The following is a 27,809-nucleotide window of genomic DNA, read 5'->3' as shown; positions in this document are numbered from 1 at the left end:
ATCTGTTTATCTTTTTCAGTTCATCAACCTTAACATTTCTGTCTTCCGCGTTCTCTCAATCCGATTCATACGAGCTCAACCATCGCTCCGAAATCCTTTCCAAATGTGCCTATACACACGCAAAACCGGGCCTCCACCCCATTTCCATGCACGGACACAGAGTGACCGCTACGCAGGGAACATGAAACCTGCAGCGCAGAATGACCCTTCTGTTGCAGTTTGACATCGTAGGGGTGAGTCTGACGTTTTCTGTCTAGCAGCCCTGACTGATAAACCGATTATTTTTTAGTCCCTTCCCACAGAACTGTCTCTTCTCATCTTCACGCATCTTCCAGCAGCTTCCTCGCTCGCTTGTTCTCTTGTTTCTAAACGTTGGCACACTCTCACAACAGACCAAGTACTTTGACGCACAGTTGGGAATGGTGCATGGACATTACTGCGCTCACCCCTTGGGATGGACTTGGCGATGCAGATCCTGTGGATGCAGTTGTTCGCAAAGAAAGGGATGAAGATGAGGGTATGGGCAATGAAGAGGAGGATGAGGATGAAGGGAGTGGTGAAGGCACAGGAGATGTCATCGATTTCATAGGGGACGACTCGGTGGACTGGACGTCAATGCCAATGAACATCGACGGCATTGAAGCACAAGGTTTATCCCATCTCCTCATACCTATCACTTCAGCTGCGTTATCTTCCTCTTCGACAAGCATCATCACTCCAATATCCCATATCACACCACAGCATGGCATTTTACCACGAAGTGCGCATCTTGCACCCTTCTCCACCAGACGCACATGCTACTACACAATTGTTTCTGCCAGGGCGCATATCGTAGCCGTATGCTGCCTGGCGCAGATGCCAGTGGACACAGCGCTGCAGTGTATTGTCTCTGGTTATGGACATATCCAGCGACTTGATGGTCGGTTCGCACCCCTGCAGGTGCTATTTATGAGATTGAAGGACTGCACTTGTTCGGGAGTAGGATTTGCGCACGGACTGCGTACGGCACGTGGTCGGTGAATTGATTCTAGTGTCTTAAGCTTATGCGTATCTTCCGACTTTGCGAAGTTGGGAAATGGAGAGGAGGCTTTGGTGAGCGAGCCTAGTAGGGCTGGTTTTCTGGTCAGTGGAGGGAGTTATAGGCGCATCGTTGTTTGGGATCTTGGCAAGGACAGGCTGGTCAAGGTGCTGCAAGATCATCTTGACAGTGTGCTGTGTGTTCGTGTTGATAGTTGGAGGCTGGTGACGTGTTCCAAAGGTTTGCTTGATCTACAGCTTTATCTATCGATTGACTAAATATTTACTTTCCAAGACCGGACTGTCAAAACATATCGTGCGAAGCGTTGCTCTTGGGGAGGAGTTTGCCGTCAGTGGGAGCTATGATTTAACCATTAAGGTATGTTGGATGCAATCACGGGGAACAAACGAGACTCATGACATTATGTTGACACAGGTGTGGGATAGGAAGACAGGGGCGCTGGTGGCTGACATGAGGAAGGATATTTTGTGTAGGTTTTGATTGTACCAAGGTCCGTGATTTCTAATTGTATTTTAACTTGATTGAATCCTAAACTATGCAGATTGTTTCGTGCAGGGAGATCAGGTGAGGTGTATGCTTCTCAGTATTAGCCTAAAAGCTGAAAGTGCACCTTGCAGAGGATCTGTATTTGGGATTTCTCACATGGAATTGATACATCTTTCATCAAACTGTAGCTCTAGAACCATGCGATGCCCTGTATTTTGGAAAGCCTCCTCCTTGTAGATTGCTTATTGGTTGGTGCTGCCAAAGCCTGAAATGCTGTAAGTACAGGGCGTTGTAGGCAGGCGATTGCCTACTAGCTACGACTTGTATGATGTCAAGCGACGTCATTAATATTTAATGTTTGCTCCCTTTTCGAACAACTGTGTGCTTACCGGGGTAACTGTTACCGATAACACGAATTTACAACCGCTGTAAAACGCTCGACATGAATGAGGACATGTAGGAAATGGCCGGTCTATGTTAAATCTGCGCGGACTCCGCGTCACTGTGACTTGTATCGCGCAGACTGGCCAAATCCCGCACTTTCTGAGAAAAGACAATAAAATGAATATTACTATTGTTCCTCGTCCTCCTCAGCTTCAATTTCATCTCGCCTCCGTTTCTGACTCCTTACAGAGGCTAGAAGGTCCTCTATATCCAGAAGATCACTTCTGCCCAGGCTCCAATACAGAGAAAGGCCAGAATTGTTGATGGTGCGAGTCGGTTGCTCATATGTACTTGCCATTGGGTTGTCGTCGTCACTGGTGAGTGAATTGATCAATGGTGTCTGGGTTTCGATCGAGCAGACTGGGACTGCTTGACCTTCTTCAAGAGGTGGGCCCACCAAACACCGCCAACCCGCGGTAAAGGGTCGGGGTATGCCCAAGGGTGCGACTATCCTACACCGTACACATACTACCCATCAAACCCATCAGCATAGCACCGCGGTACCCGTGCGTCTCCCCCTATGCGTGCTAGGATATCATGACTAACGATAATCCTAAATGAACTTTGTCTGTCTAATAAGTGTTGCAGTACTCTAACTCATTGAGTGCACTATTGACAGTACTTGGACCGAGCAACAGCAAGGTTTCCTGATGCAGCAGCCTTTTGCTCGATTAGCCTGTTCAGCTTTCGATAATGTTCCAGCATAATATTGGTCCGGCCAATCAACAGCGGGTGCTTCCAAATGCAACCCACGTTCATTTACAATAATCCTCATCGCAAACATGCAGTAGTAGGTGCCTGTCTCCCTCCTTGTTCTATTTTCACCAAGGCATTGTCCACCTAGCCATCCTTCCAACTTACTAGATGGATGAAAACAATCCTCCTCAGAAGAAGCGCTGGGAATGGTTGAAGCCACATTCAGACCCACATTCGGTAGAGGACAGAGGCAGGAAGGCAGCCAGTCAAGATGTATGCACTTTTGTCTTAGAACTTCACATTGTTTCTAATCATCACAGCTGTTCTCTCTCTCGCCTTCGAGGGATGGGTCTAGTGGATGATCATCGGGTCCCCCAACCCTGAACCCACACAGTTCAACAAGGCATGTCCAATTTCAATTCTAAGCATGCCCAGGGAGCGTGCCATTTTTTGCTACTAATCACCTCTGCAGGATCTCACCCCTTCCCCTTCTGAAGCAAATCGCGAGCAGTCTTCCAATTCAGGGATTGTAGAGGTAAGTTCGACCAACGAAGTTCACAATATTATTCATCTCTTTCGACAACGTGCTGACGTCTCTACTTAGGCCGAACATCTCGACCCGAAGGTTGTGAATGAAAGAATCACCAATGCTACCAAAGGTGTCGCAGGCATTGGCCAGGTCCCAACAATAGTCAAAGATACTTCTTCCACGATCAAAAATCTACCATCTGTGTCTGATACAATCAACTTGTTCTCCGCGTTGCTTAGACCATTGAAGGCATTTGACTCCATTGCCAATGAAATCGCAAATGTAAGTCATCTATATCTTTTCGGTACGTGATTGACATTCACACACAGGTACATCCCTACGCGAAGGTGGCACTGAGTATCTTCACTTGCGCGTCCAAGGTAGGCTTCTTTCTCGATCATTGCCGTTGCAGATCGACGAATTCTTGGTTACAGATGATTCTCGATCAGGCAGACCGCGATGTCGCAGTTTCTAGTCTACTCTCGAAGATATCTGAAGTCTATACTTTCATCACAGAAGGGGAGGAATTGGCCAAGATCCAATCAATGTTAGCGATATATGGGAAGATAGCGCAGCAGATGCTGGAGTGCGCTGATTTTATCAGCCATTACTCCGAGATGAAGAGCGCCTGTGAGTTGATCCCACTGCTTCGTCCCTTGGGACTCAATGTTACCTTTTTTATAGGGATAAGACTCGGCAAGCATGTTTTTGGCGAAATGGACGCAACGATTCAGAGCTATAGCAATGTTCTCGACAGTCTCATGCAGCAATTCTGAGACCGAGCGGCTCGCGACATTGTCATGATCGTCCACCGTATGGGTAAGAGATGCTTTCGGGTATATTTGAGCCTTATCTGACATTCCACGACTCCTGGTGTAGCTGAGAGTCTGGACCTCACAGGGATGGAGTATGCAACAAGTGCTGGATTGAATACGTCTAAATGCTGTTTGCAAAATACTCGGCAAGTGTTACGTCGACTGTTGGTCGGCGTGTGCGAACTAGGATGGGTCTTCTCAGCGACGACTCGAGTGAGTCTACTGAAGCTGAGCGTGGTCTGGCCTTGACGGAACGTCAAGGATTCCTCCGGCGATCTCGGTAAGACGGCGCTCGTCGAGATGCAGGGCTAGCGGATACGTGCTAAGTCGTATGGGGGCGACTTAGAAGTGCAGTCTCACACAAGGAAGCTGGTAAGGCTTAGATGAGCAAGTTCTGGGGATGAACCTAGTAGATTAAAGTAAAGTCTAAGTACAATAATCTGTGTCTACTTATAGGGAAGTACTACAAGTATTCTAGCTCAGTCTGTAATCAATAGTATATCGTAAATCTATGATAGCAAGACATGAGGTGTAGATAAGTACATGAGGCTTAACCTCTGATCAAGCATGCTGCGCCAAGGGCAGCTGCGCATAGGTACAGGAAGCGCCGAGCGCGCTCCGGATCTTCATGAAGCGACATGTGGTATGCATGCGCTGATCTAGGGTGTCCATGAGGCGTACAGCCTCCATGGATCAGGTACACGGCCATCTAGGCCAGGGGCGGGGTCATAGCGCCAGGGGCGGGGTCACAGCGGTCCAGACCACAGGTGTAGGCAGAGCTGGGGCTCCAGTAGGTGTTACAGATGCCTGTAACAGCAAGACCTTCTGAAGGACATTCAGAGTTGGATCAGCAGCACCGAGGAGGGCGCTCCACGCATCTTATGGCTGTCTGGCACAGCAGGCAAGGGTAAATCGGCTGTTGCCCATACAATAGCCAACTGGTATATCGAAAACGGTGGTCTTGGCTCATTCTTCTACTTCGATCGCACTCGGCAAGTGGATCGCCGTCAGGACAAAATATTTACGACTATTGCAAGGGATTTGAACGTGTCTGTTGGATAATATGTATGTATGCATCTTGGAAGAAATCATGCCGGAGGACGAGCGCAAGGAAGCTATCCCGGTGTTTTTCTCAGTGATGGGACAAGTCCTTGCTTTGTTGGAACCACTTCCCATGCCTGCATTGACGGCTGTGCAACTGCATTTTCCTGAAGGGACTTGTGATTATGAAATAGAACAGGTCCTTGGGCCATTGGGGTCCCTTTTGACGGGCACTTCGGATTCCGATACTCCCATACGTCCCCTCCATGCGTCCTTCTACGACTTTCTCACTGAGGAATGGCGGAGCCATGACTTCTTCATTGATACATCATTGGTACAGAGTGACCTCGCATTTGCCTCACTTCGGGTCATGAAGGACAGACTTCGCTTCAACATTTGCTCTTTAGAGAATTCTCACCTACCCAACTCTTTCATCCCTGATTTGGAGACATGGGTCAAGAACTCTATTTCAAGGCAGCTATCATACTCCTGTCGATTCTGGGGTATGCATGCAGCAGCCGTATCCTTCGAATCATCGCTAGCCAATGAAGTTGAGGGTTTCTTCGACGGAGAGCGCCTTCTTTGGTGGTTGGAAGTACTGTCTCTGACAAAAAACCTCGGTGGCTCAGTAGTGACCCTCTCATCTATCACAAAGTGGTTTTCGGTAAGTAGCCCAGGCTCATTCTTTTCCCAATGAATTCTCATGAGTAGCGGGGTGGTCGTAGGGTCATGCCGAGTTCACGCACATTAGTGACGCCACCAAGGATACCCTGTGTTTCGTCTGAACTTTTGCAGCCCCCATCTTACGCAGCACTCCTCATCTATACCTGTCAGCTCTGCCATTCGCTCCTATGCAGTCGAGAATGTTCCACAAGTTCGCCTCAAAGTTTCCTTGCACCCCACACATCGTCGCTGGCCATGTCGAAAATTGGCCTTTGATGGAGAAGATACTCTGCGCAGATGACGGGGTTTACTCGGTTGCACTGTCACCAGATGGAAAACGTGTTGCGTGTGGTTTAGGTGATGTTACGACACACGGTCGTGTGTGACTAGGATGATCTAAACAGCGACAACCACGACAGTGGTACCGAGTGCTGAGAGTCGTCGGCCTTTACAGACAAGCAAAGGTTGCGTACTCGAACATAGCTCGTGGTGGTTAACGAGGGGTTACGCTGAGATGATAGCGGTTTACAGACAGTGAGAGGCGTCACTGAAGGCACGAGTCGATGTTGAGCAGGTAGCTTTAGCGGGACAAGGAGTTCAAGGGTAAACCTAGTAAGATTAAAGTAAGGAACATCTACTTTAATCTTCGACCTTATATAAGGCTACTCTTCGTATCTAAGCTCAGCCTAAAGCTGTGTTCTAATCTGCTTATCTACATGAGTCAGAGATAGCATCCATGAGGCAGGCTTCTATCATAGATAGGATCCATGAGGCATCCTTCTTGTCAGTACATGAGGCAGCACGAGGCTTGCCTTCTATCAGTACATGAGGCAGCATGAGGCTTGCCTTCTATCTTGATAACATGAATAGGTCTTCTAGACCTATGTCGTCATGTGTCGTCATATGCGGTCCAGACCGCTTATCTAAGCCGGCAGTTGCCGCTTATCATCTGTCATCATCTATTGTCATCTATCATCATAGGGCTGGTGAGACCCTGGTATCGTCTATAGCCGTGCAGTGGCAGAGGGCTGTCTGCTGGCAGGGGACTCATGCCATGTTACTGTAACAGGTGACGGAACGATCCAGTTGTGGGATATGGATACTGGTGAGGCATTGTGCGCCCCTCTTCTGGGTCACACTAGGAGTGTTAACTCCGTTGTATTCTCGCCCGATGGACATTGCATCGTTTCAGGTTCGGATGACAACACAGTCCGGGTGTGGGATGCGAAGACTGGCGAGGCATTAGAATCTCCCCTCCAAGGCCATACTCACTGGGTTGCATCTGTCGCAATCTCGCCGGATGGTAAACACATCTTGTCTGGTTCGTGGGATAAGACAATTTGGATGTGGGACATGGAGACTGGTGAGGCGTTTGGTGCCCCACTCCAAGGCCACACGGACATCGTTTACTCTATTGCAATCTCACTGGATGGAAAACGCCTCATGTCTGGGTCGGCAGACAACACCATTTGGGTGTGGGATATGATGACCGGCAAGGCATTGATCCCCCCTCTTGAAGGCCACATTGGAGGTGTTTCATGTGTTGCAATCTCGCCTGATAGCAAACACATTGTGTCTGGGTCAGAAGACTATACGATTCGGGTGTGGGACATAGAGACTGGTGAGGAATTCGATATCCTCCTCAAAGGCCACACTGAGTGAGTTTCGTGTGTTGCAATCTCGCCGGATGGTAAACACATCGTGTCTGGTTCATTTGACCAAACCATCCGAGCATGGGATGCAAAGACTGGCGAGGCAATAGGATCCCCTCTCCAAGGCCACACTTCCCAGGTTGACTCTGTCACAATCGCGCCGGATGGAAATCACATAGTCTCTGGTTCATATGACAAGACAATTTGGATGTGGGATGCCGACATCATTATGGACAAGGCATCGGTTGCTGCCCTCGAATGCCATACTGACCATGTTAATTCTGTTGCAATCTTGCCCGATGGATGTTCCATCGTGTCTGGTTCAGATGATATGACAGTTCGGGTGTGGGATATAGAGACTGGCAAGGCATTGGTTGCCCCTCTTCAAGGGCACACAGACTGTGTTCGGTCAGTTACAGTCTTGTCAGACGGAAGGAGCATCGTGTCTGGTTTAGACGACAAGAGCATCCGTATGTGGAATGCGGCAACTGGGAAGGCATTAGGTGTTCTGCAAGGTCACATTGACAGTGTTCAGTCTGTCGCAATCTCGCCGGATAGAAGTCATATCGTGTCCGGTTCAAATGACAGCACAATCCGGATGTGGGATATTGAGACTGGCGAGGCATATTCTCTCAGTGGGCACTCTAAATGGGTTCGGTCTGTCGCTACTTCATCAGACATAAATCGCATAGGATCCAGTTTGGAGAATGGGACAATTCAGGTGTGGGATATGGGGACTGGCAAGGCATCGAGTGCCCATCTCCAAGATCACACTGATTGTGTCGTGTCTGTTGCAATTTCATTGGATGGAAGTCACATAGTATCCGATTTCTCTTACTGAAGGTTCGGTGGTGGTAGATTTGTTGCTACGTCTTGCTTCCAGCTCGTGTATGATTTTTCTCCAGCACTCTCAATGGTAGTATGTCAATCTTTTACTGACCTCTGCATGCGACCATGGCTCATCATTTCTATAGGACCAAAATTCCCTGGAAGTTCAGATTTATTCTGGATCTGGTCAAATTTTCTTAGTCGGGCAAATGTGTGTGCTGGGACCACGCCTGATTCTTAGCGTTCGAAAATATCACACTGAGCTCGTGGCCGGCTCTGATGCAGCAACCGGCATGACCTCAATCGCTTTCCAAGAGCATGTGCATATATCGACTGGCAATAGTATGTGATGCTCGGTGAAGTTGACGGTTCTCTAGTCTCCAAGGAGGAGGGAAATTTGCTCTTATTTATTTGCGCTTTCGTGATGGCATTGATTAAGTTTATTTGGTGTTTCGAAGTATATTTTAAGGAGACATACAAAAGTTTTCGTCGTAGTAAGTGATTTACTATACACGCTGTCAATGTTTAAACCAATATCCTGTATATCTCTACTGGCACTATCTGCCCACCCACACTTGCATCAATTACTGGTCCTGTGTGATGCACCAGCATTGATTCAGCAAACTGCAACTTTGTCGAGCATTCTACAGGCAACTTCGTCAAAGGAGTAAAACTTGCCATGACCAATTTTCCAAAGTCCTGGTAAAGGCAGCAAGGCCAAAGTTTGAAACACTCGTACTCTAGGTTTGTATACAACACTGTATACTATTGAATACATATGTATCATCTTTGTATACCGTTGACTTCACGACAGTATTATACGAACACTACTTATACATCCACCGCTTCAACATAGATATCGGCATCATGTTCATCCTTCCTCTCCGATATAGAATCTTCATCTCTGGTGGCCGGCGTAAAGTTGGCAACGGGTCCAGTGTACCAATGTACGCCTCCATACACTGGAAAATAATACCAGGAAATCGCCAGAAACATGAACCCTCCAAGTACCACAACCGTATAGTTCATCTCCTGTGCCGTTGTTTGCGGGGTCATGGGAAAGAAGAAAGCAAAGCTCATGAAGGTCATCCACACCACAGCAATCACAGAGACCGGAAAGCTCTGCAGAGGCATGTTAGTTCAAGAATACATTGCGCCGATTAACTCACCAGTTTCCCCAGATAAAACGGACCGGGTTTAAAATCATTCTTGAACACCCAGCGGTTCGTGATCGGTGTTATGTACGCGATATACGATGCGGTGACAGCAATTGTGAATACTGCATCGATGGCTTGGGTGCTTACGAATGACAAAAGTCCAATTGCCAGAGAGCAGATGATTTCGAACCAAACCGTGTTGACGGGTGTTCCTGTGTAGCGATTGATCCAGTACAAATACCGTGAAAAAGGGAGCACTCCATCACGGGCAAATGCAAACGTTTGGCAAGAGCCAGCCAGTAGGCAGTTCGATGCCATGATGTACCTGCTCTATGGTTAGGCTGGGAATATGCTACACGGCACTAAAACGTACTCCGCTATAATAATGAGACACCATATAGCCAGGGCTTTTTGCTGCCCGAGCGAATTGAACAAGATCCACCAACCATGTACATCCCTCCATTCGATACCACCTCCTACTCCACCACCACCCAATCACCCAATCCATCCTGGACATGTGGCCAGAGAGTCGACACCACTCCTGCTGGAAAAGACTGGCTTGGAGACGAATCTGCAGGCTGGAAAGTCTGCAGCACAACAGAAATGGACCAGACGTAGGTACTCCTCCACCTGTTTATCAGCCGTGATCGTGACCGCGATCGACAGCAATCTTAACAAGCTCTTGAATTCAGGCGTTCTACCACGCCCCATGTCACTCGTATCTACGATCAGCGAGGATGGTGTAGGGAACCTGGCACCTTTCAGGTAAGACACGCCTCCATAATCTAATACATTCTACATGCTTACCTGGCTTGCATCCACCAGTTGGTTCAACACAGTGAGCAATGCAACAAAAAACGCGTCCCTCTAATGGTCTAATAACCTTTTCCCATAGGTCATGAACTACCCGCCTGTCATCTCATTCGCGATCAACCACAATGCTACGGGCAGCCTGAAAGATACGACCGCGAACCTGAAGAACGGCCAAGGATTCGCCGTGAACATCATCAGCAAGGCATTCATCGAGAATGCAAATTCAACTGCTGTAGACGCTCCTCCCAAGTTCGACGAGTGGGCTCTCAGCGGTCTGACAAAGGAGAAATGCATACGTGTGGACCTTCATCATTTGATACATGGACTAACAATCACACGTTCAGGTGCAAATAAGAGCCTTGCGTGTTAAGGAAAGCATGGAATGCAAGGTAAATTCATCTCACGCCGAGCCCACTCGTTTGCTGACATCCTCGCCTCTCAATAGCTTTACAAACCGATAGATATCACGCATCCAGTCACAGGTGAGCATAACAGCACGCTCATCCTTGCGCACGTCAAGTACTTCCACGTGCGCAAAGACATGCTCACAAGCAGAGGTGCCGTCGACCTCACAAAATTCAAGCCTGTCGCGCGTGTGGGCGATATTTCATATGCCCGGGTCGGAGATACATACAGGATCCCTGTGCCTTCATGGGCGAAGGAGGAGGGAAAGATACAGGAAGCATTGAAGACACTCGCATCACCATAAAATAGAACGAGGGTGGCTTACCATTTCTGGGGAACATATACCATAGATCATATAGATATCAGCATCCAGGCGGGATATCGGAGTCCGTCGCTATTTCTTATCCCTAAGATAGAGCTTTATAATTGACTAGCAAGCCGTACTTTTCCAAGTGCACATGTTGACTCGAATGCAGACACATGATATTGTCCTCTGCAACCAGCTCAAGAGCAGATGGTGCCTCTGCATGTCAAATTTTGAAATCTTGTATTTGCGAGGGTCATTTGCAGGGTATGTATGATATATGAGGCTATGATAATGTGATCGTCGACGTGTTGTAAAAAAAAACCATTCAGCTACAATATGTCTAGGGTCCTGATGTTAATGGTGTCAATTGAAGCCGGGTCTTTCACCTATGCAATGATATTATGGTCCGACGCGACCCTCTTGTATTCTCCAACGCGTTGCTGCGCTACCAAAAGTGCGCTGAAAGCCTGCCCAAGGTGAATCATCAAACGCAATGATCGTAAGTGAACATCCGAGTCAATCAACAACTCCTCTTCTCCAGGTGAGTTGCTGGACGACTCGTCAGCGTCGTCTGTTCCAGACTCGGACTCGGACCAATCCCCCACACTCTACCCTTCGCCTGTAAAGGTGAGCTGCTCTGAAAAATCAGGCAGCCCAAGGAGACGATGGTCCCATGGACGGACAAGAAAGAATGTCTGCTGAGTGGGCCTTGCACGCAAGAATTGAATTAGGGTCTCGTCCATGGTAATCAGCAAGTCTCGAAGCCCATCTGCTTTCACTCCATACGTGGAATGGACAGTATGACCCCGCTTCCGTTTGACTTCCGTGACCTGGAATGCGATGCAAGGCAGACGGAGTCTGCAGTTTGCGAAGAGCAGAGCATTCATGTTCTCGAGCATGTTATACAACTTCGAAGCTGAATCCACAGGCACAATGTTTCGCAACGAAGAGACCGCTGTCCGAATGTCATCTTCAGACAATGATGGTAGGGAGTATGGCGGGGTTGCATATGAGATGATGTCGGCTGGAAGGCAACTATTGAACTCGGACGATTGTCCGACCCAGTCCAGGGAAGTGATGTCACCCGACCGAGACACAATATTCTGCAGGAGCCGGCCGAGCGCGCTCTGCTTCCTCTCACCGTAGATGACAGGTAGGTGGACATCGAAGATATCAAATAACAAGTACGCAGTGTCTTCCTGCACGGTGGTGACGCGCTTCGATGCCCATTGCAGTTTCTATCTAGCATCTCTCATCCCTGGATGGAAGGAGATCAGGGCCTGTGCATCTATTCCCATCGCACCCTCCAACTCCTTCATGATTGCTTGAGATTCTTTGTGGTTGAGAGAGCGATCGTTGAGATATAACGACCAATCCTTCTGATAAAATCTAACGACTTTCAGAGCGACAAACTCTTGAAAGGTCCATCCCCACTCATTCCAAACACTGCTCGCTAGTGCACCAGGTTGGGATGAAGGAGGGACATCGGATAGGTAGACGATGGTGAGCGCCGAGTGACGGTACCAGACGAACATGGATTGAAGCGATTCTCCGAGCTCGGCATTGTTGCTCTTATCGATGCAGCATGTATCCATCCACGCCCAGAGATACCCCGCATCACGAGCGATTTTGCAGAACGACTGCAGTTTCATGATGCCACCAAGTCCCTTCAACTCGCATACATCTTTATTTTGAATGTGGTGCAGCATCACCTCCGCCTCTTCCCACCTGTGTGATAGCAAAACGCAACAGAAGTGCATTGCCACTACCTCCTTGATGCGTTCCATTTGGAGATCCGAGCGCTTCGTTATGGATGACAAAAGCTCCTTGTATTCTGGACTTGTTTTGAAGGAGTTTAGCTGTGCTGCTCGGTCGCACAAAAGACCCGTAGAGGTGTTGAGCAGACAAAGCGGGGCGTTGTTGAGTTCAATCAAAACTGCTCTTCGAATAGCGTCTTCTGCTTCCGATGGATGTTCCATGGCTTACCTCGTATCTGAGCTTCGGAAGCATCATCCAACTTGGACAACATGATTGTGAAGGCCTCGATGGCTTCTCCGTAACGTTGTGCGCCACGCAGCACTGAGTGTGACAACTGGTACCCAACATGAGACAAAGGATCGAAATCTGTGACCTATGCATCGGCGAAGTCAACATGAGTTACGAAACTCCAGTTACGACCTATGATAGGGGCTGCGATAACGTTAGAACATAAGGGTATAAAAGCACCGGGTCTAACATACCCCGCTGACCCAATAATCACGCAAGACTTTGGATGCAAGGAACCTTGTGCGGAGCATTAGCATCATCAACTTTGCCACGAGTAAGAAAATCCTAACCAAAGAACGAGTTTCCTTCGGAAGAGTGTTTTGAGGAAGTTTGGAACTTTCGGAGGAGTTGGTCGGTAGTACTCGGTTTGGTAGTTAATATTATCCCCGAGAACTTAGATCGATGAACGTCTGTCGTGGGATGAAAATGATTGAGCGAGTTTCAATCATCGTCACATCCCGTTAAGGCGGACTCAAGCGGCATGTTGAAATATTGAGCAGATCCAAGTCTGTAGCACCCGTGGCGCTGCCATGCCTTGTTGCTCATCATAGCTTGATGGCTGAGAGTAGCAGTGTGAAAAAAGTAATCACCTGGTCACCCGAAGAAATAGCCTGAAGTGTGAAGTTATAGATAGAAATTCTGCTCCTCGCCATAATAGATCTGTAAAAGCTAAGTACTGCAGCGACAAACGTTCGAGTATAGCTCCTACCAATGGAACCCCTGGCATTACCAGGTATGTGATATGAGATGCAGATGCAGATCTCAACGTGCCATTCGCCAAACTGGGCCAGCGGAAAACATCGAAATTGCTTGTTCTGAATAAATGCTTCGGATCGGTGAGGCCGGTGTTTGTATTCAAGAAGTCATTGTTCACGAGCATTTGATTCCAAGCAGTGATAAAGTTGGTGTTGAGATCGTACGCGACGGCCAAGTTTCCGGCCAAGTTTCTAAGCTTAGTGGCACCAGCATGAGTTGCAGATGCCAAGCAGTCATGCCGTCGACGGTGAGCTGTGTGGACTTTTCGACACGAATGTCATCGATATCAAGGGCTATGATAGTCATGGAGGGAAAGGTAGTGAGTTTGTCCATAACAAAAGGTTTCCATTCGCGGAGCCGGTCCTGTACGGATGCAAATTTGGAAAGTTCACGTTGCCAGTTAGGGTGCACCCCAAAGGCTTCCATATCACCATATTGATCCAAGTTGGACTCGTGACAATCATCATAGCCTTTTACGAGATGAATTGTTCCATTGTCTTGCCAAAGGACGGGAAGTTGACCAGAGGTGTTACGGATATTGATGACCTAGGGGAAAAAAGATAGTTAAGATAAGTTCAGGCACGCAGCGAACGAAAATAACTACTTATGGAAAAATCAACATATCCTCAAAACCCCAGGGGAGGTAATTTGGTTCGTAGACTGCATCATATTCATTGAGAGTGAATGGGGCGCTGACTTTGAGTAAACTGGTGGGTGTGAGTGAGTGATGATTGTAATTGGTGGATAGAGAGAACAAACCCTTCAAAACCGATAAGGTCGGACAATATGCCGACTGTGAAATCCAACATGATATACATGCTGCGTGCGGGTACTGTGTCGACGAAGTTTACCCAATCATCAATAGTACCCCAATGAGGATCCAATACGGAGAATAACCTAAAAAAAGTGAGTATGAGTTGTAGATGAGATTGAGATAAAGACATACTGTCGGCTTGCCATATCATGTTCAAGAATATTGTGCCTGAGAGATATATGGCCTTCACGCCCATACCTTGGATGTAGTCGAGCTTTGAGGCTAGGCATTTGAGTTCACCGCCAAAGCAAAGAACTGATTGTTTGTAGGGTCACCATCAGCTAATTGTCCATAAGGACTGTGTATATTGGAATCGAGTGCCAATTCTGCGAAGAAGGAGAGTAGGTGGCGTCCGTTCCCATGGTTTAATAATCTGGAGGGGACTGAGCAGATTGGTTTACACTAGCGAGCCTCGTGCGAAGTCGTCTGATTTCATTCCTTCTCGTAGCTTGACTTTTGCGTTTGATGTGCAGAGGATCGACAAGGTGTAGCGCTTGCCGGTGTGAAGCAGGAATACGAAAACTAGACGGTTGCCGTTTGTCTGTGTATCGTCAAATTTGTTGGTATGTGAACAACTTGGAGTTACACTCACGTTGCGCGAGAAGAACAGTCCTGCGCCAACAGCAACGCAGAGCGATGATCCGACTACAGATTCTGTGGCAACAATGCAGAACCGTAAGAGTGCTCTATCGAGACGGTGCATGCCAGTCTTGTTTTTCCATAAGAAAAAGCGACTGTGGGATCACATCAATCAAATAAGGTCTTAACGAAGTTGAAAGCCTGAAAAAGGCTCATGGATAACAGAAAGAATGATATCGATCATTTCAAGAATATAACATCAGTCCTGAACGTAGAATCACTCATATGACCTACCGAGCATCGCTGTGGTCCAATACGAAAATGCAATCATGCCCAGTTAGAAATGCAGTCTTGTACACCAGCAGAGTCAAGCAAGCCTTCAGGTACTATATCATTGCTAGGCTTGGGATTGACGATGCCCAGACATGAAAAAGCCTTCGCCTTAACCTGCCAGATTGACGTCAGATTCAAACAGCAAAAAGATCAAGATAATTGCGCCATACGTGGTTATCGCGAACGCGAACAATACGGCTATCCACCAGCTCCCCTTCGTCACCTAGTACAACCAAAACTTTGAGAGTTTGCGCTGGAGCTGGTACTTGCAATGTATACTCGCCAGCAGCGTCAGAGGAGGAAGAGCTTGTGCGTTCCACTAATAAAACCGTTCAGGAAAAATGCGAACCACGTTCACGGAAACATTAACTAATCCCAAAAAGTCAAACCAGAGATCAACATGATGATACATCGACATACCAGCGTCCTACGGTCTACAACAGACTTCCAAGCTATGTATCCTTCGAACGCCGTCTGTGCACTTTCCCAAGCACCGGACATTAGCACAACGCTCGCGCTAAACCAAACCAAGCACTCACAGAGAAAGCAGGGTAACGAAAGCAATGAAAAGATTATGACAGAGGATATGGCCTTCGTTGGTTGGTTCATCAATCATGACCAGTTCCGAAGATTGGGTCTTTCGTTGCGAATGTGGCTTGGGCGAATAGGATGTGGTGATTTAGCTGTGGGCTGAGATGCAAAAAGGGTCGAGTCTTGTTGAGTTGCCCTTGTGAAGGCGAGGGATCTAGTCCAGCTAAATAAAAATATTGCAGGTATCGCTAAAGCCGGTGTTCTATCAATTTGACCTTCGTGCAGAAGTCACTTCCGTATGCCTAACCTGTTGATAGTTAATTCACGGTATGATGATATGCAATATCAGCCCTCTAAAGCTGCAAGCCTCGCGCGAAGTTGCTCGATTTTGGCGTCCTAGTGAAATAGTACCACCGTCAACAAACGAAGATCATGTTTGCCGAGAATAACCCACTTTTTCTCGGCGAACTCGTTCGATTTCAGCCTGCGCACAAATCTACGAAGACAAGTGTGAAATAGTACCACCGTCAACAAACGAAGATCATGTTTGCCGAAAATAACCCACTTTTTCTCGGTGAACTCGTTCGATTTCAGCCTGCACGCAAATCTACGAAGACAAGTGTGAAATAGTACCACCGTCAACAAACGAAGATCATGCTTGCCGAGAATAACCCACTTTTTCTCGGCGAACTCGTTCGATTTCAGCCTGCGCACAAATCTACGAAGACAAGTGTGAAATAGTACCACCGTCAACAAACGAAGATCATGTTTGCCGAAAATGACCCACTTTTTCTCGGCGAACTCGTTCGATTTCAGCCTGCGCGCAAATCTACGAAGACAAGTACAGATCAACAAACAAAGACCATAGTTTGTTTGCTACGAAAAATGCACCTCTGTTTGGCGAAGTCGTTCTATTTCGGCCTGCTGGTAGACAAGTACCATCAACAAACAAAGACTAAATTTGCTGAGAAAACAACTCACCTGTGCTTGGCGAAACGGCTCATTTTCAACCTCAAACTCCATGTGTAATTTCTGTCGATTCTGCCAAGACAAGTACCATCAAGAAATGGAGTCCATATTAGCTGAGAATAGCACACCTTTGCCTCTTCAGCTTCGCGATGGTGCTTGGTCTGCTCAAGTGTCTCCAACATCTTCTGCCACTCGGTCGGATACGCAGCGCATACAGCCCTGATATCCTCAGTCGGTGATCCTAATGCGACCCCGCGATAACGAGCGCGTGCGCGATGGTTTTCACATTCTGAGTGTCCATCACTAGGGAACAGCTCTTTCAAGCTGCCCCACACTACGCTCGAAAACCAATAGCATTGGTTTTCATACAAATCATATGCTGGCGCCTGGCAGTGTACCAGAGACAGGACCGTGGACACTTGAAGTGCCGAGGGCGCAGAAGATGAAGGAAAGTCGAAGGTACAGAGTCTGCTGTATGGTGCATATCTGGCTTGAAGTTGTGGCGCTGCATCGCGGGGGGAACCATAAATAGATACGGAGTCATACGCGTTGGTGTCGGATGATGAGGGAGAGACTAATTCAGATGATTGTTTGAGGGAACGGCCTTGTCCTTGCACGGCACGGTCTGCAGACACTACAGCCTGAGCGGAGCAGCCATCGACCCAATGGCTAAAATAAAACACGAGGAACTCGTGTTTGGGATGGCCAGCACACTTGCTGTACTCCATGCGTGCCAGGACACACTTTGAGTACAGATTACCCTGTGTTTTGTCCCAAGAATCGGCCATCGAGGAACACCAACTCATAACTGACGCGCTACCGACATCAGGCCCATGTGGACAGTGAAACCTTAAAGCTGGAAGTCCAGGAGGATGCTCTGACATGAATACACGACGGAGGGAGGCTAGAAAACGGCTAATCCAGGAGTGATTTCTTCGGTCTTGTTTTAAGGACATTATAGATTGTCAAGGGTTTGAACATGTTGCTCCAAGGAGAGGTGTCGAGAACATATATATGATACAGCTGCGAGCGGGACTTGCCGCTGGGTCATCTACGTATGTATACATACTTGTTACAAGCCGTCGGCCTCGAGGTTATATGGTGCCATAATAAGGCCTTCCATCATGATACGTCATGACTGTGGCATGCTTTTCCGCGGGCTTGATGCTATTCACATATACTACAAACCCAGATACGGATTCTCATTCTGCTGCAAGTCGTGTATCTAAGATGTAATGGCTATGATCAGGGATTTGTCACATCCACCATCACGACTGTTTTCACAGTAAGTCTATTAATCACTCAGCGAATTTAAAATGTATTCTTACCCCAATATCCCAGACTGTCCCTTCTTTTGGCCTTGCTGCTGTCTCTGCCTCAGAGCGATGGATATTCGTTCAGCACCGCGGTCATGTGTGGCTGGAGGATGTGATAAATGAAGCAACCCACCACATGCTCCTCCTTTTTGCATTTGTGGAATTGCGGAAGATCATACACTAGTCTGGAATGCGCCTATCCAGGTCACAGTCGGTTTAGTCATTCTTTTAACTGAGGTCTGTTCTACGCTACGAGGAGTTCGTTTTGTTCTAACGGCACTCAAATACTAACTCGGGCCGTCTGCGCTCGCTGGTTTCTTGCTATTTGCCCTCATGATCCAAATTCAACAGTGGTTAATGGCACTGCAGCGGCGTATTTGCTTAGGGTATGATTTGACATGTCTTTGCAGGCAAAACTTGACAAAGAGATGGTCAAGATAGTTACTGATATTGAATCCTACTTTCCCAGCCACCCAGACATAGTGTCATTGACATTGATAAGAAGTCCAGTCGACTGCTTCAAAGTCACGTTAAGGTGTGCAGATCATTCTTTCGCTTATTCTTTACTCAATACAATTTCACCGAAGGCACCGTTCATGACTACTTTTCAAGTGAGGAAGGAGCGGGTCAGTATTGATTCTGACCCAGAGTCTCTTTGTATGGCGCACTCGAGAAATGCAAGGAGTAAGATGTTTAGCAACAGGCTATCTTCAAAGTTGGCCGCAACTGCTGACACAACATGTTGTCCTCTAAGTAGTTCACTGCCCTCGCGCATGCCTATTCCGTGCTGTTCGCGCCACTCCCTTAAACACTCACCACCGTGGTACCCGACCAATACTCGATATCAACATACCTCCTACGATGCTACCCCCAATCCTTTTGCACGCTTTCGATGGACTTCGGCTGGGTTACCGCACCAATGCTTATGATCGAGCGCATTCCTTTGGGCAGCACTTCCTCATACACCAATTTGGCATCCTGGTGTCCTACTAGTACTGCCTCCCATATAGAACTTGAATGTGTAGTTTCGCCTCTTCCCGATAATATTTTAATTATGAACTCAAAAATTCATGTCTTTGGTTTACTGAGTGAGCTCGAGGGTATGATATACAAATTATCAAAGTATTTGACAGGAACATCTATGTAAACAGTAGGGTAGTATATAACGAGGTGGAACTGCAAGGAGGAGAGAAAATCCAGGATGCAGTGGAGATCATCGAGCAAAAAATGAGGGTATCAGGTAGTGGTAATTGGTGGACAGAGACAACGAGGATTGATGGGAAGAGATAACGAAGGAAATATCAATGACGAGCGCGGAGGTGGCGCTGGATCTTGACGCGGACGTGCCGCTCGGTCGTGATGCGTGATGTGCTGTTCCGAAAAAAATTGGTGGCGGTGGCGGCATAGCTAGGCTGCAGGTTGAAGAAGCAAGCGCAGAGCTGGTGTGAAGGGTGATGGGAGGGTGTAGAGAGATGGTGGTATTCATGGGCACTAGGATTGGAAAAAAGAAAGGTCAGAGCCCGTGGGTGAAAACCAGGGCTGGAATTGAATTATATCCCCTCCAGGCCACAAAGCGGGAACATTGGGAAGTCCACAAGCTTCCCTCAGAAGCTCGGAGTCGTCATTTCTGAGTGCGTTTCCGCTTGGATGGAAGGGAAGGAGGCGGTGAGCCATCAATCGGACGTTTCTTATGTGAGCACTGGCGAGTGCCTGGCCTTTTATCAGGCCCTCGCCGTTTAGGTGTTGCGTCATATTGGCATTCATTCGAGCGGCACACACAATTATGACACATTGGTCTTGTGGAGTCGCACCGAATTTTCCTTGCACGACTTAGCAACCACGTGAATGAGCAGCCTGAAATAAGAATAAGAATGAACGCACCATTGCCGACAAGCTATCACTTGATTCGAAATTTCCCTGTGAAGCGGATCCTGTGGTGTTTGTGCTGATGGCCATCAGTACTGAAAGAAGGGGATGAGAGTTTAGAAGGAAAATGGTAACACATTGTATGACTTTTTGGTGCTTTGCCACACAAGACTTACATGTAAAACTTGAAGGAGAGCAAGTGTTATGCACTCAAATAGATCTGTTAGGCAGAGCCCTAAGAGGGGCGTCGTCTGCTAACGTTCGTGACGTAACCGGAAGGGTCCGGTATAGCAAGTGAGACTGGCGACGACGAGTCGGCAGCGATCACAGTACGCACGTGTCACGTGACTTCGTAGATGGATGTCTTGAGAAGTCACTCAAGGTCAGGACTGTCTTGTCCGGATGATGAGGTCGATCGAGGTAGACTTAGTCGCGAAGAGCGACTAAGAAAAGATACTAGAGACTGAAGCTGAGGGGGCTTCAGAGGGAAGTATGTTCCAGGGAAGATCGAGTAGATTCAAGTTAGAGAATCTAGTACAGGGTGACCGACTACTTATACTAAGTGGAGAGGGTTAAGGGCAAGGCTACCGCACAGTAGGTAAGGGTAAAGGGGATGCGAATATGGTATAGGTGCGTTGGCAACATAGCCGGATTAGTGATGGATGGTCGAATGTGGAATGAGACCGAGAAACGTTGGAACGGACCAACGGTAAGAATACAACGTGTGGGAATCCGCAGTCAGGGGAAACAGAAAGAGGAAAGCCACATTGGTGGCACGAGTCAGACCGAGTCAGAGGTGCGGGACCACATTGGTGGTCGAATCAGAAGAGGAACGTGCAGTGCACGTGCATAGAGGCGGATGATGCGAGGGACGGGAACTGGTCCCGAGGATCCGGTCAACGGAAAGTCGGTAGAGGAGGAGGAGCCGGTAGGTGATGAGGGCGAGGATGAGAGGAAAATGATAGGGGGGCCACGTGACCGATGTTACTTGTAACAGCAAGTCAAAGTTTGAAACGGGGCATTGCAATTTGTTCCAGCTCATAAATGCCGAACTTCGCTAGACTCGTAACCAGTCTTTACTATTACGTCTGAGATGTTGTTAAGTGTTTTGGCTTCACATCGATGATTGATAGACAGCCTGAGGAGGATTACATAATCGTCGAAGTTACTCAGCGCTTCACCAATCATCAACATCCACTACCCCACTAGTCTACTGGCATCGCTGAGTGGTTTTCCTCTGGCTGTTTTGAGGCTTCCAGCGGGTCCCCGAGTGCTCGGTGCGTCAGGATACTGTTTTGGTATCCGACAAAGGCTGACGCCCTGAGGGGAGCTTCGGGCGCCTGGAGATCACTGTTCTTTTTTCCTCGCGCCATTTTTGCATGGGTCCCCTCCTCTTGCGATTCATTGCGGGTGAATACGGTGCTGTGAGTTGGCAGACAGTAAGCCGCATTGGCCACCTCTCCTCACTGCTCTGATCGCTCTTCTAGATTTAATCCCGCGTCCGGAGCCCATCCACCTCTCCGACCTGCCCGACCCAACCATCCTTCAGTGTGCCATCAACACTGGCATAAGTTGAAAACTTTACTTTCCACAATCGCCAACGATGGCATGCGTGACCCATTTCACCCCCGTCACTGGCCAATACTCGTCCAGCCTCTGCTGAGGGTCAGCTGTGACAGGGGAGGATATCGATATCTCTGCCATCAATGTGAGTATACTTGCCAGTATTTATGGATGGCTTGTTAAAAATGTCAATTCACCAGCTACCGCCATCCGCTTCCCATCATTCTCACTGGTGAGCAGTTGTGCAAGATTCTGGCAGCAGCGGACGACCAGTCCGAGCTAGAAAAGACCTCGAGCATGAATACGAGTATCAATGCTGAGAGCGTATGCGGGGTGTACTTCCAGGAATTCGTGCAGTACCAAGTGAGCCATCATTCTAACGGGTGTAGCGTCAGCGTTTTAAATTCAAACATATCATATTATTTGACAGGGTTCCCACCTCAAAAACCCAACCCCTCGACAATCAGGGAGAATCACATCTTTGGGCCGTCATTTTACCTGTGTTGGGGCATGGATTCGAACTTGATCCTGAAGAGGCCGCTAACATGGCCGGTGGGAACATCTTCTACTCAAGAGGCAAGTATTGCGCTAGAAGAGGGGATCATTGCATTCCGCGGCTGGCCTGTCTTTCATGAAGCTTTGCCCTCGCGATGCAGATCTTTTGCGTGAGATCAGTTCATTGTCAACCATGCGCGTCTGGTATCCCACACATCTTCAGAAGATGCCAAAAGTTTCTTGGTCATGTCTTACATCCCTCGCTCAACACCACAGTTTTCATCCAGCTGCAAAATCTATTATGGACTACGGCATGCAGCTTTCCACTTTCTCAGAAGGATGTTCAGACCTTCATCTTACACTTGATCTTCCCCCATTCACCAACCACCTTCTCGAGCGTGCATCAATTCGTGCCCTCCGTCGAACCTACCCCCCTGATTGGCTTTTAATACAGGTATGCTTCAGAGACAAGTCATTTGTTCACGATTATTAATGATAAGGAACGTACCAATCAGACATGACAAGCCCCTCAAAGCCCCACTCTCGGCGTAGGATGTCTTGCAAGAGATGCTTATTCTCAGAGGTGTGGGTGCCATTGACATGGTTGTACCTAAAATATGACCATGAAGATCAGTACGTGTCGAAGTTCTTCTCCCGTGCTCCAGGAGAAGCACAGTATTTGAAATTGAAATGAGAACGTACGAAGTCATGAAACACCATGGCTTCGCATATTTCTGGGCAAGCATGAATGGCATGAGGTAGATCTCGCGAAGTGCACGTTCGCTTAGAATTGAGTCGTATGCCATACAATTGTCTTCTTTGTCATTGCGCCTATATTAGTCCCGAGTCAACATGGATGGTGATCGGAATCGGATGGTGGGACATACACGAAATGCTTGATTGTAGTTCCAATGCCGCCATTTTTGAACACCTTTAACGTATGCGGCCGCAATGAGACCAGATAGAAGTGGGTCCTCTGAGAGACTCTCGAAGGCCTGAACAATGGAGTACAAAATTAAATGGGATCAGAGCTATCATTCTGGATATGGGACTTACATGGCCACCTAGAGGGTTCTGTAGTCGGTTCTGTAGTCATGAATGGGTGCGCATAGAAGGATGGTAAGAATGCACATACGCGTTGGACATTACATGCCAGGGCAAGAATCACAGGCACGGCTCTGAGCTTGGCCTCGCTTGCGAGTAACTTCAACCTGACTTCCTCAATCAGTTCCGTGTCCCAGGTAGCTCCAAGCGCGGTAGAAGAAGGCAGGCACTTGGCCAGTGTACTCATGAAGAAGTGATTGCCTCTGATACCTGCATATATGCGTCTGGATCATCGTGTTTTTAAGGAAGCAGCGAATCTGACATGCCGTTAGGACCATTGCTAACTTTTATAGCGGGTATCCCAAGGCGAGCGATCTCATGTGTGTGCCAGAAGCCAACACCAGCGGTGAGGAGAATAGCCTCGTCCGTAGTGAGCTTCTCGACGATATCATCCACATCTGCATTTGCGAAATCTGACCACGGCATGATGGGTTTTGAGTCCAAGTGAAATCTGGATTGTAACGACGCGCAGATAGTCTAGCTTCTCACAGGTCTGTGAGTGCTATAGGGATGAAAGATAGGAATGAGCAGGACTTGTCTCTTCTCCGCACTCTCATATTGCTCTCATATATACTGTTCACTAGCACTATCAAGTCCACACGTGACATTTCCGAGATTTCTCCGATACCGAGAATTTGCTGTGTCTCGTATGGAGTGAGTCTGGAGTAGCAGTGAAAACTGCCAAGTCGGCTGTTGGTTTGATAGCAATGATATTGCAATTTGAGGGATGCGTCGATATTGGATAATGGTTCTGCATCATGATAGGATATGTAATATTCCGAATGGGAGTCCTTGGGAGCTTTCTCAATGGGTCGGCGGTAGAACACCATTAAGATTATGCTGGAAGCAAAGACCGCGAGAGATGGGGGATACAGCGACCGCCGGTGGTAATATTGTGGGGATTTGTATTCCCAAGAAGTTTATGCTGTGGGGCAGGTGATCCAGATCTGTCTTGGCTTGAGGGTTTGCATAGAAACATGACAATCCTGCCAACGACAATTGAAATCAGGAAGCCTTCTGAGTTGCAAATGGTGCTAGATCGCGGATCAACAAGCTCATAAAACTAGAGACACGCCAAGGCCGCACCCTTCATGATCTATTGCTGCAAAGGATCACCATGAGGCTTTCAAAGCACGTCGCTCTTGTTTATGCCCTAGCAGCAGGTAGTGTTACTGGTTATGTCTTTCCTGATTGCGAAGGTGGACCTCTAGCAAGCAACGCAATCTGCAACACTGCTCTTGACCCCATTACGCTGGCAACTTCCTCGGTCAAGCTGTTCACTGTTCCAGAGCTGATTAATAATACTGTCAACAGGTCTCCTGGGGTTCCTCGTCTGGGTTTGCCAGCGTACCAGTGATACCCGGTTAATCTCGCCAAAATTAGAACCACATACCACCCGCAACAAATGCTCGACCCTCGCTAAATTTGTTCACCATCCGGATATAGAGGAGGAGGAGGAGGTAAGTCATCCATACCTTTTTTTCCATTGCACTGGCTGACTTCAAACGTTTGTCACCTTACTCTATGCACCTACAGCTCGCTCCCACACTACTTCGTCCATCTCCCGGCTCCATACTACTCAACCTATACCATTCATCTATTCTTCTCACCTTGTACTGCTTGCTTCCAACTCGAAGCTCAGCGTCACAATCTTGCCATCATCCATCCTCGTGTTCACACTTGCTCTCCCCATCTCACACTACCCTGAGATTTCCATCCAATCAGTCTCACTTAAGCTCTGCGCACGGTTTGGCTTCGATATGCATTTCCGCCTTGTGGCTGCAGTATACAACCACCCTCATTCAATATCTCCAGTTGAAGAGGGCAGGTCGTGAGGACTGGACAAAGGTTTCGCGTCATCCACTGACCTACTATACTATCCATACACCCTGGTTCAGCGTCCTCGTGCAGCTGGCGAGCCTCATTCGTGCACCTGCTGTTCTTGACCTCTCCACACTCCTGCAGGATGATCCTACACGCTCATCAGCGAGAACGTGTCTCTCATCTCTGGTGGCCGACTTGAAGCTCAGTGTTTGCAAGTCGCATGCACGCTTGGATGACCTGCCAAGATCCTCATTTTTGACGAGTGTACCTCAGCACTCGATCTAGCCAACCAGATGGCTGTCCTGGAGACGATACTATCACTGGTCCATTGCTCCACAGACACGAAATCGAATTTTTTTCGCCCCCTTCCTTCCACAATTTGTACAGACACGAAAACCCAGATCAAAATAATCAAGGTTGTGTTGTGTAGTACCATGTGCCAAAAGTTCCCTTTTCCCACTCCTTCCCGACTTCTTTCTGGCCTGCCCTCCATTCACCACGACCTCTGGGCACCTCGACATGTTCTGGACTTGTCAAGTCACACACAATGATGATCCTGCGCGAAAAATCACGCCACCCGCATGTCTCCCTTCCAAGTTATGGCCCGAACTTTGTTCTTTGTGGCCTTGCTGGGAGGAAGCACAGGTAAGCTCATCACTTTTTTTCAACGCACTCTCTGACCTCAACTATCTATCGTCCTAATCTACAGCGCCATGTGATGTCCCCGTGCAAAAAATCTTGCCGCCCGCATCTTTGGTTCTCAACTTATGGCCCGACCTTTGTTCTTGTTGGCTTTCCAGGAGGAGGGTAGGTGAGCTCGCATCCTTTTTTCACATTCATTTCTCATACCAATATGTTCAAATCTCACACTAGGTACTTTAATACACTCCCCGCACCACTCATCCATCTGTTATGACCTGATCTTCATCCTGGGTCAGTTACAGGGAGAAGGAGACTTAGGTGACCCCATATCTTTTTCCCTGGCGTCCAGCTGCTGCAAACTGACCCTTTTCATGCCTAGGGACTACCTACACGAACAATTTCGGTCCCCAGGCGTCTCCTTCAATGGTCCACAGCCCCATGGCACTTTCTTTGCCCCCTCCGCATCTTGACTCTCATACACCCATGTGGATCCTGGTGTTAGTCTCACTCCCAATTGTTTTCTGTCGTCGTTCACGTCAATACATCCACGTCTGTCACATTGGGGACTGTTTCTGCATGGGTCCGAAAGTGTTTTTCCAAGTAGGGTGGGTCTTTTCTTGTCATTTCGTCCTTTAGTGTAAATACGATCAAGTATGTCTCTACTTGACATAATGTTCTTAATGCCATATTCATTACCTCATAGACTTCTGAGACATCGACTAGTTCTGGCTTTGCTACCTCCGTCAATCCCAAGGGTACCTCATGTCACTCAATAGCGTCGTTCTCAAGGCTGTGGCCAAGTCGGCGATACCAGGCGCACCCCCATTCTTTGTGACTTTCTCGTCAAGTCAAATCCTAAACACGCCCCTGGTTATATTGCAGCTGCATGTCTGGAAGAACATGCTGGCCGTATACTGCAGGGAAACTCATACAAGCGGGTTCTGACATTTGTTTGGTTCCAGCCGCTGCTGGGATGAATAAGGTTTGTCTGAGTTTGAAATCTTGCTCATGCGTTACGCAGGTCTCATCAATCCTGCACCCTCAGAGTCTCAGACAATCATCACATTCCTTTGAATATATGGTGCGAAAACCTGTTCACTGGGTCTTACGATCCCGCCGTACAGGACTCACCCTAGTGTCGGACCTGGAGTCATGGAAAAGCCATATGGGCACTGGGCAGTATATTGTAATTATCATCAATGCTACTGACAACGCTCATCGCATCGCATATCTTACAACCACTGTGTACGCCTCTGGCAGCATCCGTTCACCACTTGCCCTCCATCTGAACTCCAATTGATAGATGTTGTGTGTCCCATACTGACCAAGGTAGTTATTTTGACTTGCGTTGGAAGGTCTGTTGCTTAGGCGCAACAGGGAACACGGAACTATGAGCAACAAGAGTTCAGTGAAACATTTGCTATCCGACGGTATACTCAGGCCGCATGTAACCAAGTCGAAGTCGGCATCATGTCATACAGGGGTCTCCTCCCTAAAGCAGATTGGATGGATACAAAACGAAGTAGTCACACACATCGCTGCCAATCATAATGACGTTTACCAGATGAACCAGGTTTATTCTCGGTGTTATGCACCATCCGCGCAGACACATGGATGCAGGCGCATGTTGAAAGAGGTGGATGCATATTCATATTGGGCACTGGACAAGCCGGACCGGCGATTGGTAGATCTATCTTGATGGCGCTCTCATCGACATCAGGTTGATCACACTTGAGCACTTCTTGAGCCTGGTAGATAAGACGCCATTAACAAATTGATCATGATAATCAGAGAACTGTGATACCTCTGTTGCGTGCAGCTGTTCTACTGGATCCCACAGTGTGCATTTGTTCTTGTTGGCTAATGTATTAAAAGTTTTGAGGTTCATGACGAGGAAGTTGCAGTGTTGTGACTCACATTTACATGTCCGAAATGTTCGTATCCTGTAATGACCTCCCGGCATATAATAGCATGAGACAGTTTGACAATTTGAATAAGTCATCTTGCTACACTGAGGCACGTGGTGAGCATGTAGTCTCTTCACAGAAGCAAAAATGGCTTACACTGTACTCTTTTATAAATGCTGTGTGCATCCA

The 27,809-nt window shown here is 47.9% G+C and overlaps 10 protein-coding genes across 10 annotated transcripts; 5 read left to right on the top strand and 5 right to left on the bottom strand.

The window, feature by feature from the left end:
* Positions 1 to 426: 426 nt before the first annotated feature.
* On the top strand, positions 427 to 1,713 carry F5147DRAFT_780105 (uncharacterized protein; the record flags this gene model as incomplete). Its single annotated transcript, XM_041442407.1, has 5 exons — positions 427 to 837; positions 1,313 to 1,396; positions 1,454 to 1,508; positions 1,581 to 1,603; positions 1,657 to 1,713. 5 exons carry the CDS (start codon positions 427 to 429, stop codon positions 1,711 to 1,713), a joined length of 630 nt encoding a protein of 209 aa, XP_041286487.1.
* Positions 1,714 to 2,774: 1,061 nt separating this feature from the next.
* Positions 2,775 to 3,970, top strand: F5147DRAFT_823336 (uncharacterized protein; the record flags this gene model as incomplete). Its single annotated transcript, XM_041443769.1, has 6 exons — positions 2,775 to 2,938; positions 3,138 to 3,200; positions 3,270 to 3,476; positions 3,524 to 3,574; positions 3,629 to 3,824; positions 3,879 to 3,970. The coding sequence occupies exons 1-6, from the start codon at positions 2,834 to 2,836 to the stop codon at positions 3,968 to 3,970; spliced, it is 714 nt and encodes a 237-aa protein (XP_041286486.1). The 5' UTR covers positions 2,775 to 2,833.
* An 858-nt stretch (positions 3,971 to 4,828) lies between these two features.
* F5147DRAFT_586425 (uncharacterized protein) lies at positions 4,829 to 5,071 on the top strand (the record flags this gene model as incomplete). The annotated part of the gene is made up of 1 exon (XM_041431926.1): positions 4,829 to 5,071. A coding segment is annotated over one exon (243 nt), but the record flags the coding sequence as incomplete, so codon positions are not given.
* A 3,953-nt stretch (positions 5,072 to 9,024) lies between these two features.
* Positions 9,025 to 9,779, bottom strand: F5147DRAFT_586386 (amino acid permease-domain-containing protein; the record flags this gene model as incomplete). Its single annotated transcript, XM_041431923.1, has 3 exons — positions 9,025 to 9,315; positions 9,363 to 9,675; positions 9,724 to 9,779. Coding segments are annotated over 3 exons (660 nt in total), but the record flags the coding sequence as incomplete, so codon positions are not given.
* Positions 9,780 to 9,797: 18 nt separating this feature from the next.
* F5147DRAFT_643259 (uncharacterized protein) lies at positions 9,798 to 10,872 on the top strand (the record flags this gene model as incomplete). Its single annotated transcript, XM_041433116.1, has 6 exons — positions 9,798 to 9,964; positions 10,017 to 10,115; positions 10,176 to 10,188; positions 10,246 to 10,461; positions 10,508 to 10,552; positions 10,609 to 10,872. 6 exons carry the CDS (start codon positions 9,798 to 9,800, stop codon positions 10,870 to 10,872), a joined length of 804 nt encoding a protein of 267 aa, XP_041286483.1.
* Positions 10,873 to 11,433: 561 nt separating this feature from the next.
* F5147DRAFT_823321 (uncharacterized protein) lies at positions 11,434 to 12,854 on the bottom strand (the record flags this gene model as incomplete). The annotated part of the gene is made up of 2 exons (XM_041443768.1): positions 11,434 to 12,070; positions 12,179 to 12,854. The coding sequence occupies 2 exons, from the start codon at positions 12,852 to 12,854 to the stop codon at positions 11,484 to 11,486; spliced, it is 1,263 nt and encodes a 420-aa protein (XP_041286482.1). The 3' UTR covers positions 11,434 to 11,483.
* Positions 12,855 to 13,711: 857 nt separating this feature from the next.
* F5147DRAFT_823318 (uncharacterized protein) lies at positions 13,712 to 14,721 on the bottom strand (the record flags this gene model as incomplete). Its single annotated transcript, XM_041443767.1, has 4 exons — positions 13,712 to 14,223; positions 14,375 to 14,384; positions 14,437 to 14,574; positions 14,624 to 14,721. 4 exons carry the CDS (start codon positions 14,719 to 14,721, stop codon positions 13,792 to 13,794), a joined length of 678 nt encoding a protein of 225 aa, XP_041286481.1. The 3' UTR covers positions 13,712 to 13,791.
* A 1,526-nt stretch (positions 14,722 to 16,247) lies between these two features.
* Positions 16,248 to 17,963, bottom strand: F5147DRAFT_724012 (uncharacterized protein). Its single transcript, XM_041439013.1, has 5 exons — positions 17,032 to 17,963; positions 16,916 to 16,975; positions 16,826 to 16,858; positions 16,500 to 16,541; positions 16,248 to 16,330 (listed from the first exon to the last, which is right to left on the bottom strand). Exons 1-5 carry the CDS (start codon positions 17,857 to 17,859, stop codon positions 16,280 to 16,282), a joined length of 1,014 nt encoding a protein of 337 aa, XP_041286480.1. The 5' UTR covers positions 17,860 to 17,963; the 3' UTR covers positions 16,248 to 16,279.
* A 3,703-nt stretch (positions 17,964 to 21,666) lies between these two features.
* Positions 21,667 to 23,770, bottom strand: F5147DRAFT_823311 (glycoside hydrolase superfamily; the record flags this gene model as incomplete). Its single annotated transcript, XM_041443766.1, has 10 exons — positions 23,523 to 23,770; positions 23,279 to 23,457; positions 23,200 to 23,229; positions 23,031 to 23,138; positions 22,846 to 22,877; positions 22,652 to 22,753; positions 22,574 to 22,602; positions 22,147 to 22,213; positions 21,939 to 22,024; positions 21,667 to 21,782 (listed from the first exon to the last, which is right to left on the bottom strand). Exons 1-10 carry the CDS (start codon positions 23,671 to 23,673, stop codon positions 21,667 to 21,669), a joined length of 900 nt encoding a protein of 299 aa, XP_041286479.1. The 5' UTR covers positions 23,674 to 23,770.
* A 618-nt stretch (positions 23,771 to 24,388) lies between these two features.
* Positions 24,389 to 24,598, top strand: F5147DRAFT_529873 (uncharacterized protein; the record flags this gene model as incomplete). The annotated part of the gene is made up of 1 exon (XM_041430059.1): positions 24,389 to 24,598. A coding segment is annotated over one exon (210 nt), but the record flags the coding sequence as incomplete, so codon positions are not given.
* Between the last annotated feature and the right edge of the window lie 3,211 nt (positions 24,599 to 27,809).

The sequence above is a fragment of the Suillus discolor genome, assembly GCF_016758755.1.
Source record: "Suillus discolor strain FC423 chromosome Unknown F5147scaffold_98, whole genome shotgun sequence".
NCBI classification, from domain to species: domain Eukaryota; kingdom Fungi; phylum Basidiomycota; class Agaricomycetes; order Boletales; family Suillaceae; genus Suillus; species Suillus discolor.
Note: the sequence above shows the minus strand (reverse complement) of the source record. Positions and strands in the feature narration are given on the sequence as shown.

Coding starts and splice junctions, on each gene's coding strand:
- F5147DRAFT_724012 (XM_041439013.1), bottom strand. CDS start 17,859: ATGTCCTTAAAACAAGACCGAAGAAATCACTCCTGGATTAGCCGTTTT. Junction 16,859..16,915: donor AGCCGTTTCGCCAAGCACAG/GTGAGTTGTTTT, acceptor CTTGTCTACCAG/CAGGCCGAAATAGAACGACT. Junction 16,331..16,499: donor AACGAGTTCACCGAGAAAAA/GTGGGTTATTTT, acceptor CTATTTCACTAG/GACGCCAAAATCGAGCAACT.